At 40.7% G+C, this 16,595-nt stretch overlaps 1 protein-coding gene and 1 long non-coding RNA gene across 2 annotated transcripts in view; one reads left to right on the forward strand and one right to left on the reverse strand.

Annotated features, from left to right (window-relative positions):
* The window catches only part of hydin (HYDIN axonemal central pair apparatus protein), a 183,537-nt gene that overhangs the window by 155,686 nt on the left and 11,256 nt on the right, over positions 1–16,595 (reverse strand). The window contains 4 exon segments of the mRNA XM_034205940.1: positions 4,907–5,031; positions 5,189–5,388; positions 14,498–14,632; positions 15,069–15,188. Of these exon segments, the coding sequence (XP_034061831.1) occupies positions 4,907–5,031; positions 5,189–5,388; positions 14,498–14,632; positions 15,069–15,188 (580 nt within the window).
* LOC117539681 lies at positions 8,171–11,506 on the forward strand. Its single transcript, XR_004568052.1, has 5 exons — positions 8,171–8,350; positions 9,937–10,026; positions 10,117–10,274; positions 10,354–10,444; positions 11,022–11,506. It is a non-coding gene; the product is annotated as an uncharacterized LOC117539681 (long non-coding RNA).

A 16,595-nucleotide genomic window follows, 5' to 3' on the forward strand; every position in this document is an offset into this window, starting at 1 on the left:
TGTGAATATCATCGGATGGAGAAGAAGAAGAGAACAGGCAACAACACAGAGGACAGAGGATGAGTGATAGTAGGAAATGAGGGAGCGAGAGAGAGAGAGAGAGAGAGAGAGAGAGAGAGCGAGAGAGAGAGAGAGAGAGAGAGAGAGAGAAGAGAGAGAGAGAGAGAGAGAGAAGAATTTGGGTATACAGAGAGAGAAAAGCAATTATCTCACAGCATCCGGGATGCTATGACGTGGCAGTTGACAGGCAGGGAGAGCTGCAGCTTATTGCTTAGCTTTTCCATCATCGCTGTCCGGTCCCCACAAACCCCCCGTTTGCTTTCTCCTTTCCCATCATTTCTCTATTGACAACAGCGAGGAGAAGTTCTCACCCCCCTCAGCTACCTTTGATTACGGCACAAACAGCAGCTCTGCAGTGTGTGTGTGTGTGATAGTGTGTGTGAGCTGCTCCTCTTAAAGGCTGCTCTGCTGAAGTCCCCCTCTGTGCTATAGCCTTGTCAAAGCAGATGCCTAAGCGCTCCCTAAGAGCTGTCCGTCTTTTCATCAGCAGCAGTGACAGAGGGGAATGCTGTGTGTGTGTGTGTGTGTGTGTGTGTGTGTGTGTGTGGTGTGTGTGTGTGTGGTGTGTGTGTGTGTGTGTGTGTGTGTGTGTGTGTGTGTGTGTGTGTGCGTGCGTGTGTGCGTGTGTGTGTGCGTGTGCGTGTGTGTGTGTGTGTGTGCGTGTGTGTTGGTCGTTATCACTTTTTTGGGACATCAATCTGTTTACACACTTACGTCATGGGGACCTCTGACGCTTTGGGGACTAAAAAGCAGAACAACATTTTAGATGAATGCAGGAGTGTGTGTGTGATTGCGTTACTGGAGCAGCAAAGACTCTCTGCTCACTTTTAAGACTGAACAAGGATTGTCTAATACACCGTGGTGGAAAACAAGCACGCTGAGCCAACTATTATTTTTCAAGGCTTTTAACTGACAGTGGGAAATAAAGACGCAGTGTGTAGCCGCGTTAAGCATCGTGATGTACATGCAAATTGACACGCTAACACACACACGTGCACACAAAGTCAGTCTCCAACGGCCCCTCGCAGAGTGAAACCTTTTTCCAGCATGCTGACCTGAACATACATGAGCGTGAGGGAGACACGGAAAGGTGCTAAATTAAAAATGATAGTCTCTTGATGGCTGTAAGTGGTGTTCTGGACCTAGGCTGCGCCCCCCCTCCTCCCATTATAAAAGCTTAATGCTGTAGAGGGCTGTTTCTGCTGCCAATCCTTCAGTAGACCTGCCTGCTTACTAGCCTTTAGCACCTTTAAGGTCACGCATAGGTAAAAATGCTGGTTAACTTTAGACGTACACAACAAAAATAGGGATATTCAAAACACTCATCACATGGAGATATTTTTTACCTAAACAATCATCATCTGCTCTGGGGAATGGCATGAGAATAATTAATGATAAACTCAAAAATGGATTAATTTAGATCTAAACTCAGAACATTTCTCTTATCCACCATAATCCAATCATAAAGAGGCAGTTTTCTCACAAGGTGACTTTGCTGTGGTAGAGTTTCAGGACCACTACTGATAACAGAATGATTGTCATGTCAGCATGCTGCTGAATTTCCCCTCACATGCACACAGACTCAAACACAGTCAGTGCTTCACAGTTAAAGTGGGGGCAGTGAATCGTGGAATATCCACCCAGGTGATGCATAGCTAACAAGGGTGAACACAAGTCATTTTTTTTTTCTGCATGGTACAGAGCTGTTCTACAGTATTTGTTTAACACCATGGGATTATTCTACCTAGATTACTTTTAGGGAACTATGTAGCCAAAAGTAGCTTCAGAGGAGACTTTGATGTGGCCGGCTTGGGTCAGGAGTAAGGCAGATTTGGTTCTGATTGAAGCATCCCCTTGGTTAATCAACAAATCCAGTCACGTTTGCTATTTTCAGCTACTTATGTTCAGCTGAGAGTACACATGTAATGTGGGACTAATTGCTCTTTCCCCTCAAAACAAACACTGTAAAACTGGGTCTCGTTTGCCAAGTTACCAGTAGCCACGATTTTGCATTAAAACCTTCAGTAAGGTTACATAACATTAAATGTTTGCCATCCATCAAAGTAATTAAAATGTTGCCAATTTTCTGAATTAATGTAAGGTTTTTCAATTGTTGAGATAAAAAATAAAATAATCGGACTAAGCCCTAGTGTTGCAATGCGCCAATGTTTTCCAAAAACGTTCTTCGTTTACCTCTAATTAATCCCCTTGTGTGTTAAAAGGAAAAGTCAATAGCTTCGTCTTTTTCTCTTTGATGTTAACGAGTCTGGCTAATTGTGCAGGAAACCAAGGTTACCCTAGCATAATGTGTGACCACGGAGTGTACATCTACAGTACAAGTACAGGGAAATGTACGGTCAGGCTTTCTGTTAGGGGGGTCAAAGGCTAGAGCTGACCCCAGGTCTGAGGCCCAGGAGGGGCAAATGACAAGTTATGTATCGATGATGTTATTGAAAAAACATTGTTAAAAAACATCAGGAAGAGCGCTACATAACTTTAGGTTTTAGCAGCTAGCATGGCTAAATAACATAGCTAACAGCTAACACTAAAAGAGGTTGCTGAGTTACATAATTATGCGTTTCACTACTTTGAGTAAAGCAACTTGGAAGAAACTTAAATAAATACAGTTTTTGGAAGTTAGTAGTTGTTTCAGAGCAATATAAAACAGATTTTAGGGAGGAAATGATGACACTATGAGCCCTCCCCATCAATAGCTCTAAGCAGATTATAAAAAGATGTATAAAAAATGTATTCAATCATCTATTTACATTAATAATTTGGAATGTGGTTTATGCAAATAACCCCCATAGATTACAAAAACAAAGTAAAAGGACAACATAAAAAAAGGACAACATAAAAAAATAGTTTTTGTGACAATGGTAAAGAGCCTTGGGTAAAGGGCCTGATTTGATTTGTCCTCTGTTGTCCTATTTTTTATTCCTTGTGTGTATCACAACAACAAAACAATTCTAATAAGATTCTCACAATTTAGCACATTTCTAAAATAAATTGTTGGAAGGCTTAAACAGCAACATTACGTAAACAAAGATTTACTAAGCAATGCAGTCACATTTAATACAATTCATAATTAATAAAAAAACAGAGGATGAATAATTCAGTAGTTTACTCCACTGAGCTGAGTCCCTACAGCAAGAAACAAAAACAAAATACACTTAAATAAAGTGCAGTTTGTACAAAAGGTTGTGATTTGTTTCCAGGGAAATGCAAAATCTTTATGATAACAGATATACCTAAACTGGCATGGCAGTTTACTGTCAGTCACACTGGTGTATAGGCAGTGCTAGTCACCTGTTTTATGTGATTCAGAATGCAAATAATTAAGCTTGGACAAGTGATTTGCAAAATATGATCACATCTGCGCCAATTTCCAAATCCAACACTTTAGTGTGCAGATACAACCAGAGATACAGAAATAGCAGTAAGCTCATTTAAGGTAATTTGAGAAGAAATAAGAGCTGCAGAGGAGAAGAGAGGAGAGGCATCACCACCATGTTTACAGCCCAATTCCCTAAAGATGTTTTAGATTCTTCTCTCATTACCATTATTTATGTCACCTTCATCTTCCCCAGTGGACACATACACATATCAACACAAGCTCAAGAGTACCTTTATAGTATCTACTCATCTGCTACATCCAAGGTTAAAGAATCCTTCTTGAATCCAAAACCAGACATTCTCATATGAGCAGTTGAACACACATGTGAGTTTAAATTAAGCAGCAATAGAAGACAATTGGAGAGGAGACAATGCACAGTTAATTGGACCAGCTTGGGAAATCTATCTGTGCCTGGCTGCTATGGGAAACCCAGATAAGGGCTGCATACGTGATGAAGACACAGTGAAATACACACTCTCAATAATATTGACAGTGAAGCACAGAATGGAAAAGTGGCCTCTTGTCTGACCAAAGTAAACGTCTGCCAGCCATTATCTTCAAACCCTGAGGTAGACTAAGGATAACTACAGTAAGTGTTGTTCTGGGTGTGTGTGTGTGTGTGTGTGTGTGTGTGTGTGTGTGTGTGTGTGTGTGTGTGTGTGTGTGTGTGTGTGTGCGTGCGTGCGTGCGTGCGTGCGTGCGTGCGTGCGTGCGTGCGTGCGTGTGTGTGTGTGTCTGTTTAACAGTCCCGTTCTGCTTCAGGGTCACCATTGCTGCAGAAAGAGAATCTCATTATGGTGTTTACCTCAGTGATTACAGTAGACAGTTCATCCTTTTAGTTCCACTCCATTTGACGCTGCTGATAATGTAAAATGTTTGCAGAAAAATCTTTGTGCGTTTTTGATGCGTGTGTACGTGCGTGCATGTGTGGGTCCCGCTGTAACAGATATAATGAGCCAGTGAACTTTGTTGGGGCTGCGCTTCTTACATAGTTAGAATTGAGTTTTCCATGTTTAATGTGCATATCAGTGTGTTACAAAAGAAAAACGTTTCATTGATAAAATAGTCAAGATTACAGAAGCTGAATAAACACAGTAATTCACAAGAGGGGAGAGATTGAGAAACACATTTGAAAAATAAGAGTGAACATCTGAAAAGTCTCTTCTATGGAGGGATTTATTCCATACCAGAATTTAGTTTGTGAGAAATGCTTCAGTGGAAGGAAAAACAGCTGACGACTCTGCAACAAGGTCATTCTTATTATTAAGATAATCTGCATATGCTAATTAGGAGAGCTATTTATATTTGAATACAGCTATGGGAAATAAATGATGGACACTAGCTGCTTTATCAGATGCTGAGGTCATAACGTCTTCCAGTTAGTTGTAGCCCTAGTTTTCCTAAAGTCTTGTAGTTTTGTATTATTTTAGAGGCCTTAATTTGTCTTACCTGTGTGGTAGTGCAGATGCAGGTCCTGGCTGTGGTCTCCTGTGGTCATGGGGTTAAAGGTCACAGTCACCTGCATGCTCTCGCCTACATCAAGAGTCCCACAGGGGGGCGTCATAGAGAAAGGGCTGTAAAGGAATAGAAAGTTATTTGAAAAAGTGGGAAAACAAACAGAAGTAAATGCATGACAGATAAGACTTAAAGGGCCCTATTATGCTAATTATCAGATTTCATAAGTGCTTTATTTTTATCGTAGACTTAATCCTATCCTGTACTGACTCTCACCTCTTTGTGTCTAGATTGAACTTGGCCACAGCATTTCCTATGTTGCGGACCAGGTGAGTCCTCTCTGTGGAGGCTTTCACGGTACAGATGGGTAAATGGAGCTCATCGCGAAGATCAAGAATGCCACGTGGCCCGATGGCAAGTATTGGTACCTCAAACCGCTCCCTCTCCGTCACACAAACCAGTCTGTGGTGGTAGTCCTAGATGAAAAAAAAGTGTTCAACTATCAAGAGATCCATACAAACTTAACACAAAAAGTAATACCCAGGGGGCAAAACCCCATTTTTTGGGAAATCAGATATGGAATGTTGTAAAAAGGTTGTCCACCAGAAATGATATCTAGGACCTTCAAGGATCACAACCTGGGTGGACAACCTGGTCAACTAGCTACTGAACCACATGTTGAGGTCCCAGTGCTCTGAACATAATGTTCCTCCACATGTTGAGGTCCCAGTGCTCTGAACATAACGTTCCTCCACATGTTGAGGTCCCAGTGCTCTGAACATAACGTTCTTCCACATGTTGAGGTTCCAGTCTGTCTGGAATAATGACCAGAGCTAGCTTACAGTCTGCTGATCTGTGGGACCGATTGCTGCACAGTGTGGTAACTGTTTTTTAAATCAGCGGCTGTTACCTCTTCTGTTTGGTAATGCTCTTTTAGTTCCAGAAAGAATATATTATCAATAGATCCATATTTTCTTTATGGGTCAGGTTTTTTTTGTGAGTTTTAGTGAAGCGTCACTGTTCACCTCCATGCACAATTGAAAAATTATTCTGGCTAATCTCACAAAACTGTCTGGGAAACGCCGTCCACCGGCTACACCCATAAGTAAATAGATTTCTCTGTTGATGATCGACATCTGACACAGCTAATCGTGAACACCTTTGGATAAAAGGAACGTTTTAAATGGGACTGTCAATCAAGTGGAGGACATCGGCTAAATGTGTGGGACAAATGATAAGAATGCTGTGTAGTTCTGCGCAAAGCGGGACACCTGGGGGGTATACTACGAAGCAGGATTTTCACTTAGCCGGCTAAATTCAGGGAAAACTCCGGCTTTCCGGTCCTACGAAGCTGGTTCTCTTTTTAGCAGGCTAGATCTCCATGGTAACTTATGCTTAGCGGCTAACCTGGTCGGGACCAGGTTAGGTTGCAGGCTAAGAGCTCAACTCAGTGAAAGCACCGCCTGCTGACCAATCAGAGCTCAGTGTGCGGAGTTTAAAGCGATCAAGTCATATTACAGGAGAAAGGAAATACAGAAAAGCTGCCGTCGCAGGAAAGACGGCCGTCAAAAAATCACCGACTGTGTGAACGTGAACATTAATAGAATATCACCTCCATCTTCAGAGCAATCTGACTATTATAACATTAGCGTTAAGAAAGCTTACTTAAATATCTGCCACAACATAAGTACACCGAGTGCAGACGTCGATGTGTCCCATTATCATTCATATCACTTCATAATGTATCATATATTTCCCTATCTGAGTCAGCTGAGCCGTATCTGGCCGTGCAACCCTCACAGTGTCACATACTGTATGCAGAAGTATTATTTTAAGCAACACATTAAGTTGACGAAACACTCGAGTCAAATGTAATTAAAGTCAGATCGTGTCTTAGACGGGTCAGTGATATCATAAACCTGTTAATGTACGCATTCAAACACTTTTTCTTTTACCAGCTGTATTCACCTTGCAGGTGCAGACTATGTGGCTTTGATCCTGGATAAAGTGTTTACTAATATTTTAGCTCACTTTTCATTCAGGAAGTATGACGCTGCGCTGTCAGTACGCTTGTCCATGTTTGTGATTGGTCGAATGCTCCAAATACCACCCCTTTCATGTGAACGCGCACCTAACTAGATAGGACACGGCTGGCTTGAGCGATCCACTTGATAACCAGCGTCGTAGTACAGTTTAGCGGATACAAGCGGCCGAGATGGGTTTTCTCCGCAGGGTGGCTGGTGTCTCCCTTAGGGATAAGGTGAGAAGTTCGGTCATCAGGGAGGGACTCGGAGTTGAGCCGCTCCTACTTCGCGTCGAAAGGAGCCAGTTGAGGTGGTTCGGGCACCTAGTTAGGATGCCACCTGGGCGCCTCCCTAGGGAGGTGTTCCAGGCACGTCCAGCTGGGAAGAGACCAAGGGGTAGACCTAGGACCAGGTGGAGGGATTATATCTCTTCGCTGGCCTGGGAGCGCCTTGGGATCCCCCAGTCAGAGCTGGTTGATGTGGCCAGGGAAAGGAAAGTTTGGGGCTCTCTGCTGGAACTGCTACCCCCGCGACCCGACCACGGATAAGCGGGAGAAGATGGATGGATGGATGGGTAGTACAGTTTAGCGAGAGCGCGTATGTTTTGGATTAGGCCAACCGGCTAACTCAAACATATCCAGGTTAGGTTGAACCGGCTTCTTAGTACAGGCCCCTGGTCACCCTAGGCGGAACACACACATTATTCTCAACTTTTGGTAACATTGAGAGATAAGGCCGGCTGAGGTCTGTGCTCTCGGAGTGCCCTTCCAACTTCTAGTTTTGCAAGTACTTGATCCAACCAAAGTATTTGACAAAATGTCAATGTAGACCAGATGTTATGGTAATTAAATGATACCTAAATGCATAATAAAGGACAGAAGTTGCTATGATGCATCCTCTGTGGATGAAGAATGTCTGAACCAAATTTTGCAACAATCTATCCAAAGGTCCTGATATAGATTGTGAGAAGGCGAGAGATTTAAATGATATTCATCTCATGGTAGAGCTAAGAGAAGTAATTGGATCCTTGATGTTCTTAGGATTCATTTAATCCGTGGGGACCATGAAATGTCCATCCCAATTTTTACCAAAAGATACCAAAGATTTTTTAGAAGATCTACACTATAAAAAAGGATTTTGGAGGGTAGTATATATTATCCAAGCAAATCATTTAAATTGTACTCAAGGTATATAAGTGAGTATTGTTAGTATATTTGAATGGGTAAATTCTACCTACACTACCTAATTTCTGACAGTACCAACTGAAACACAAACAATCTGGGTAAAATCTACTTGAAGACATTAGGCCCACACTGCCCCTTTGCGCATGCGTCTGCGGTGATTCTTGGCTGCAGGCCAGAGGAACGGTTCTCTTTCGCGCCTCCCTCCTCCTGGTGTGTGGAAATGTTGTAAGGTAAGATATTACTGTCTATCATGTCCTACATATACATGTTCACGTTTTTTGAGGTTCATCACAAGACTTGTTGTCTGCTTGCTTCACTGTTAGACAAGGAATGTAAGTTTGTTCTCATCTATTACTCACTGGAAGTCGGTCACTGATGCTAGATAGCTGTAGCTAACATAGGAGCTAAGAGTAAAGCACTATGATGTTTAGCTCCATATTGTTAATAATTGTTATTACAGCAATAATGTGCATGTTGACGGCATGCCGTCTGAAACGAGTTAAGCGTCACGGCGACAGTTGTATATTAATGTAAGTTAACCAGCCAAGTTGTGTTTCACGTTAGCATCGTGCATGCTTAGCAGAGAAGGCTATTGTTTGCTAGCTAAGTACTAACAAGAACAGCGCGCGGAAGGCGGCATTCGTTTAAATCAACCTTTGAAGTTGGTCGTCCTCTATATAAGGTGTGTTTGTCCAATGTTATTTTCCACACAGTATCCAATGGTGATGCACACTGCAAAAATCAGTAGCCGTTCATTAAATAACATGTCAGTTCAAGTAATATGACGAACTCTGACCCGGTTGAGTAGTATTGAGTACAGTAACTGTTTGCGGGGGACACATTCAAATGATGCACAAGGCTAACTAAGTTGAAGCTAGCTTGTAGCATCTCTCTTAGTCTATCTAACGTCGGCCGTCAGTTTCCTCGTGTGTCTGTATTCATATGAGCGTGCATGAAACGATAAATACTGAGACAACTATCTTGCGACTATCTCTTAGTGAAAAATAACCATCGTATATTCTGCCAAGCCACAGTAATAATGTGATTAATTTGTCTTTTTTTAGGTATAGCTGCAGCAATAGCCTATAGACTTATGTTTACATTAAGCTTACTGTATATTATCGTGAGGACTGGATAGATTACCACGGAGCAGAGCCAAAGCTCATTGTTATATATTTTAGGATTTTTCTACATAAAAATGTTTAATTGTGTTATTTTGTTGGTAATGTTCAGTGTAAGAAATGTGAATATAAGTGTAACATCCTCAGAGACGGCACCTAAGTCCTATTCTTTCACACACACATACGGGTTTTGGGCCGAGGGCGACACCGTACTTCCGGTATCAACCATTTCACGCGAGGTGCATACAGAATATCATAGTCTTAATCAATATAGTCAACTCTAAAATACCACATATATGCATTGGCATGATAATATTATTGTGACTGGTGTTTCTAGAAGATAGACGTAGATGCTGCCAAAATCGACCGAAGGCCACTTTTGAGGGTCGTAATTCCATACATTGTACATCCAACAACCCACACAGCTCTAGTTTACGCTGGTAACGACCTAGAGCACACCCCTCAAGTCCAGAGATGTAATCCGAAGACATGCAGCGATTTCTTCGGTCGTTAATTCAGAAAAAAAACCTAGTGTGCTCTGCCTGCCTACATAAGCTAGCTGTTTATATTAGCATCTCCAGGATTTTTGCACCTCCAGAAAAATGGCATCTTTATAAAAAAACATATGGCGCGCGTTGCATTGTGGGTAGCTGTGACGTCACTGTGTGTGAAAGAATACATTTTAAATCCTGCAGACAATTTGGAGTGGAGTGGAGGTGGTGACCCTCAGCCCACGTGTCAGTGTCTTCAAGGAGAGATGGCCTGGTTTATTCAATGAGGCTTAGGTGAGAACATTACTTTTATTTTTTTCCCATTTCAACTCACTGTTCTCAGAGTTGTGAGTAATGAGTGTTGTCCCCTATGCTCTTTATTAGATCAAGGAGGAGTTCCGACACATAACAACTCTTTCACTGGAAGAGACTTTGATGCTGAAACTGGATGGGTACACTAACACCACTCGCTCCAGCTGATGCGTGCCAAAGGAGGAGATGCTGGCTCCAGGATGCGCCCTCTTCTGAGCACAATTGATGAGGTACATTTATTTAAATGTTTCATTCAAGAATATGAAAATGCAGAAATAAGTCTTGTCACTAAAATGCATTTCCTCACAGGCCCAGAGTGTTGGGAAAAAGGGATGCAGTGGCCAGGTGTCTGATTGAAGACCTTGGGGAACGCCAAGAAGACCTTTTTCAAGACAGCCAGGTATGTCATTAAAGACTGATCACTTCAAGATTTTAACGGAGTTATTTCGGAGGTTGCTCTGATACCATTGTTTAATTTCTGTGATTAACCACTCTTACACCGAACAAATAAATATGCAATTTATTGCTGTAAATCTGTAAACATCTTATTGTTTTTATAAGTGGTTTAGCATTCACAGGAAAATGATTTAGGGATAATGTACTGATGTGCTTAGCTACTTAACATATACAACTACCTAAAAACAAAAACCTTCTTTTGGTGTTAAAGTGAAATAAGATAAATAAAATCATGCACTGAAAAGTTATGTTCATGGGAAAGAATCATCAATTAATGTAATGTCATTGATTAGATCGATGGGCAATTTGACTGGGCCTGACATTTTTTATATAAGTTAGAAATCTTGTTTTATTTTTAATCGCTGCCACACATTTTTACAAATCATTTAAAAAAAGTCAATCCCTGGATTTATTGATTAGGCTTAATGCTAGACCACAAAGCCTATATTGTATAATAGCTTCTTGTTAATATGCCTAATTTAAAGTGAAGATGCTTTTCTTTCTTTCTTTTCAACATGGAGGACGAGCATGACAACGTCGTGGACCAAACTATGAAGGTGCTTGTGATCCATGATGCCAGGGACGGGACCAGCAGATGTGTCCATTGTCATAGAGGGAGAAAGAGTTTTGTGCGGAAAGGTCCAGAGCCGCAAATAAACAATTTGTTCTGAAGTGGATGTTGACTTGTTTTAGTGCCGAGTGACACAAACACAACATAATGAGATGTGGAATGTAATGGATGTGGAGAAACCTTGTTCTGTTAAAAGTGGACTGTTTACTGGCACGTAAAGGTTTTAATAGTTGAGTAAATTGCACTTGGAAGATTATGTTAAAAATGTTTACAATTTCCATGCACTTTACTGTTAAAACAATGTGATTGTATAACTATTTTGAAGATTCTGCTCGGTGTTAACAATTGAAATGCACTTAACTGTTTAAATAATCTCAATGTATGACCATATTGCACTTATACATTTGGTCAATAAAAAAAACATGATCAATAAAATCTTGTGTGGCAATATATTGTTTACTGGTAACCTTACTAATAAAATAATATTAATGTGTAATATGGATCAATTATTAAGTAAATAGCTGCCTACAATTAGGAGTAAATATTACTCGTTTATAAGTAATACGTTTCATTAAGTAATTGAGTTAGATTTGACTTAATTTCTTAAAGTAAGTCTTATATATTAAATATTAGTAACCTTTACCCAAAGACATTGGGCAAAATCTACTCAAAAGAAGTGTGTGCAAATTGTTACCCCCATTTTATTGAGTAGATCTTATAGGTTGGTTTTTACAGTGTATGACACGTATATTTCGTCTGTTCACTTACTGCCTGAAAGACCGTTTATGCCATCCCAAGAGTCATGCTGCTAGCAAGGCTTACAACACACATGTTGTAAACAACACACATGAGGAATAATTTAACCTTCAATATAAGTCTTGATTTATTCAATGTTGACCTTTGTTTTTCAGTTTTCACTTTCTCCGATAGCATCAGCAAAAGTGTCAACAAAAGGATGTGCTAGCGCAACTTAATGCCTGATATTTGACCCTTGACCCTTTCAACCATTTCCACAGTGTGCATACACATATGAATTGTAAGGGTTTCCAAATGTATTGTACAAACTTTGATTTATTTTTGATGATCTGATTAATCTATGCACTTTTGCCTTCAGTAGGAGTGCTAATTTGGAGTAGGCTACTATATATCTAAATTTACAACTATATTTTCTTCCCTATAGGCAGGGGTGGGCAGGTCATCTGGCAAACCAAGCTTTTTCCCTGGGGGCCATAGTGCTTTTTGGACAACACAACTGTCTACTTTTTTTATTTTGTCTGGTCCTTGCCCAATCCTATCTTTCAATCTGTCCCCCCCCCTTCAGGCTCAGTGCCTTCATTAAACAGTGCAACGCAAGTGCCAAAATGGATAAGACAAAACGCAAGGAAGGCAGTATTTGTCTCCCTCTCCTCCTTTTTTTTTTTTTGTTCACTTTCATTACATAGTACAGGTACTATGTAAAATGGTTTCTCTGCATTTGACCCATCCTAGTGTTAGGAGCAGTGGGCTGCCATTATGAACGGCGCCCGGGGACGCTCAGGGACACCTCGGTAGCACTTGGTCTTGCCGGGACTTGAACTGGTGACCTTCCAGTTGCCAAGCCAAGTCCCTATGGACTTCGCCACCACCACCCTATTACTGTACATACGAAGACAAGGGTGAGTTACTTTGGGCATTGGCGTCACCAGATCATGTTGCAGTAATGTAAGGCCATTTAAAGCTCGACAAAAAGGTCTCTATCTCTCTCTGTTACCGAACAGCCTGTCATACTAAATGCATGTCTGTGTGTGTGTGCGTGTGTGTGTGTGTGTGTGTGTGCGTGTGCGTGTGCGTGTGTGTGTGTGTGTGTGTGTGTGTGTGTCAGTCCAATTCTCCTTCAGGTTGACCAGAGTGGTGCAGTGTGCAGTATTATTCTATCTAGGCCGACCCGACCCGGGAATCAGCATCACAAGGAATTCCTTAACAAAGCAATGGGATTTTTTTATTAGATTTTCTAGTATTGCAGAAAATAAGATCTGTGGCAGGTAACAGGTTTTGCTCAGCTGGATAATCTCCACATATTAACACCACTTGTATGATTTTTTTAATTGTAAATGCATCACCAGAAGTTAAAAGCTAATGTTAGGCTATAAAAGAACTACATCATAGTGGCTTGGCTGCGTATCATCATCATCATCATCATCATCATCATCATCATCATCATCATCATCATCATCATCATCATCGCAAGGCAAACTCCTGTTCGGCGTGATTACGTTTAGTGGTCATATTTAGTCATTTGTTAGCAACCACTTTTTTTAACCACAGATCTTATTTCTGACATCTAACCAAAAATATATTTAAAAAAGCGTTGATTTCAAAATGAAAGATCTGTCAGGGGAATAATGCTGACTTATTTTGGGGTTTTCGAACTCATTCCTGCACCACTCTATTGCTGCAGAAAGAGAATCTCACAAATGAATGATGGAGAGTTAGAGGAGGAATGGAAGATTGTACAGGTGGAAAACATAACTCGATTTGTTTTCCAAAGAAAAGACAGGATAAGAAGTTTGCCTTAGTGGATATATTTGACAATGATGTTGAAATTGTCTTTCACATCTTTACTGAATATTTTAATTTTGGTGGGCAAAATGCCAGGGATGATATGTTGTCCCAGCCCTGTGTTTATGATTATTAACACGGCTTAGTTGAATACTCGATTCTGATTGCTCAATTTGGACATTTAGGTCTGCTCATTTACAATAACAAACCTTTGCTTAGGATAGCAGACTGTTGGAAAAGATGCTCTAGTCATGTGCAGTCATTTCAGTCAGTAGAAAGAAGTGTGGTCAATTGGATGTCAGCTGTTGCCAAATAGCTCCCTCAGAAAACAGTGAGGAATACTTTTGAATGTTACATTTTATATGTTTGGAAGGAACAACACTTTTCATTCATGATGGCTACATTTTCCCCACAAACAAAAAAGGAAAAATAGAGAAAGAACAAGAAAACAGTGTAAGACAAGGTGAGACGTTAAAAGACAAGAAAGAAAGAGAAATCAGAAGAAGACAGATGAGAGTAAACACTAACGGGAACACGGTATGAACTCTGGCAATGTTTAAAGACGGGTTATTGGAAAAGACAGTAAAAACTGATTTGGACAGTTACAGGGCAGAAAACCTCAATCAGAGCTACTGGCAATTTAAGTTAATGTTGCTGCAGTTACAGTAGTTGCTTTGCAGTAGAACAGATTATTGTGTCTTAGTGGAAGAAATAGTATCACTGTTAAAACAATAAAATCCTTTTAAGTCAATATTGATAGTAAAATTGTTGATCTATTCAGTAAGTATCCTTCAGGGTAAGTTGGGGTTATTTTCTCATGAATGACTTGCTGCATATTACCCTTCACTTATTTTTTGCAGCAGTCAAACTCCCCTCTGTCTGCAGTACCTTGTTCTCCTGCGGGGTGAAGGAGACAGTGAAAGAAGCGGCGAGTCCTGGTGCGACCCGGCTGCCAGCATCCTCTGGTCCGGCCACATGGAAAAAGTCTGAGTCCTGACGCTCCAGCTTCACTTTACGTGAAACCTTGACAGAAAAGAAACATGACAAAAAGTTTCAAAAAACTGCGAACGCCACACTGCAACAACCACAGATCCAGGTACACACACACACACACACACACACACACACACACACACACACACACACACACACACACACACACACACACACACCACACACACACACACACACAGAGATACACAAGTGATGATTTATTCATTACTGGATGGTGTCTTGTACAAATTGCAGCGATAAATCTTTTGCAATCCCCTGTGACCTTTTCCAATCATTTAGTAACACACAAACCCACATACAAACACACACAAGCAGATACTGTAGCCTTTTTCTCCTGCTATGGAGAAAAAAAAGTCTGTTTCTGTTGTTCCATTTCACTGAAATATCAGCTCAGTAGTCCTGTTGTGAGTGTAACTATTTACGTAATAATCACCCATTCACCCACCTTGTCTTTGTTGTAGAGACGTAGAGGTAGTGTGTAGGTTTGTCCAGGAGTGAAGTTCTGGAAGACCAGTTCAGATGGATGGGGCTGGAAAAGTGACTGATTCATACCCACTACGGACAACTAAAACAAAAACAGTAAAACAAAGAACAGTAAAACAAAAACAGTAAAACAAAACGCTGTCGTTAAAAAAACACAACATATACAGCCATCCGTGTCTTACAGTATGTATCTCTAAAAGGCGATTGTTTTTCTTATTGCTTTTAAGGTGACACACACCCAAATTACACACAGTTAATGACTTCCACTTCTTGTATACGGGTACATTTATTTCCAAGACATTTATTACCAACTTCATGTATTTAGTATGTTAAATGTGTTAAATTTGCATATGCAATCCCGTTTGGATGCATATGATATGAAGCATTTAATTTTGCGTTATTAAAGAAAGCCAGATATGATCTATTCTACATAGTAAAACAAACATTATATCCAAGTTATTTTTAAGGGATAGTTCACCCAAAAATTTCAAAATACATCTTAACTGAAGAACATTTGGTTAAAAGAAATAGCTCCTACATGAAACAAATAATGTCTATGGGTTATCTCGAGTAATCGGGTCATGATTTCTGAAAAGAGGCATTGCTTTGAGTTTTGAAATGTATTTTATCAGCATTTTGAGCGTTTTAAAAGGCAGAAATCTCCAACACACCTTCCAAAACTCACATTTAAACAATCCAGATTGATTAATAGCACTATATGAAAGAAGACAAATATGGATTTTCATTGTTGGTACATTTTAATCTAATTGACATTTCAGAATCTATAATGCTTATTTGTAGTCTCTCTTACGGTATCTGTCTGTTAAATATGAAGCTACAGACACCATCTGGTCATAAGAAGATATTATGATAGTTACGTTCGTTCCGGTGCACGTCCGACAGCATTTAGCACTACATCGAGATTAAGATTAAACTAATTTATTTTGGGAACACCCGCATATAGGCTACCTATGGAGTTAGCCAGATGTGTGTAAATTACTGTTCATGGTCATTTGAAAAAAAATGCCGGTGTCGGACAGACACAAACACAGAGCTGAGCTGAGCAGAGCACACACACACACACACACACACACACATCATGCGCCTTGGTGACTGGACATCTCCTTCATAAAACTAATAAAAGGGGGAGTAATCGAGCAGTTCGATGTGTGTAGAGGTGTGTGTGGTTAACATGTAGCAGCCTGCAGTCACTCGCTGTTCTGATGAAGGTAAACAGCGAAGGCGGTGCGTAAAAAGGCACAGCTCTCGGCGCGCTGGTGCTGCACTTCTCAGAGGCGGAGTTACGTCCCGCTGCCTCCTGATGGTGCCTGCAGCCATTTCATGAAGTGAAGGAGGTTTTCCTTCTATAAAACAGCTGTGGGCAGCAGATACCGTGAGAGTCCCGTACATGAATTCATAGATCAAGGCAGACTGGTTTACTCTCCTGTTTTGCCAATCCGGTGCTTAAACAAAGGCAAGGCAAGTTTAT

Source organism: Gymnodraco acuticeps, unplaced genomic scaffold, assembly GCF_902827175.1.
Source record: "Gymnodraco acuticeps unplaced genomic scaffold, fGymAcu1.1, whole genome shotgun sequence".
Taxonomy (NCBI): Eukaryota; Metazoa; Chordata; class Actinopteri; order Perciformes; family Bathydraconidae; genus Gymnodraco; species Gymnodraco acuticeps.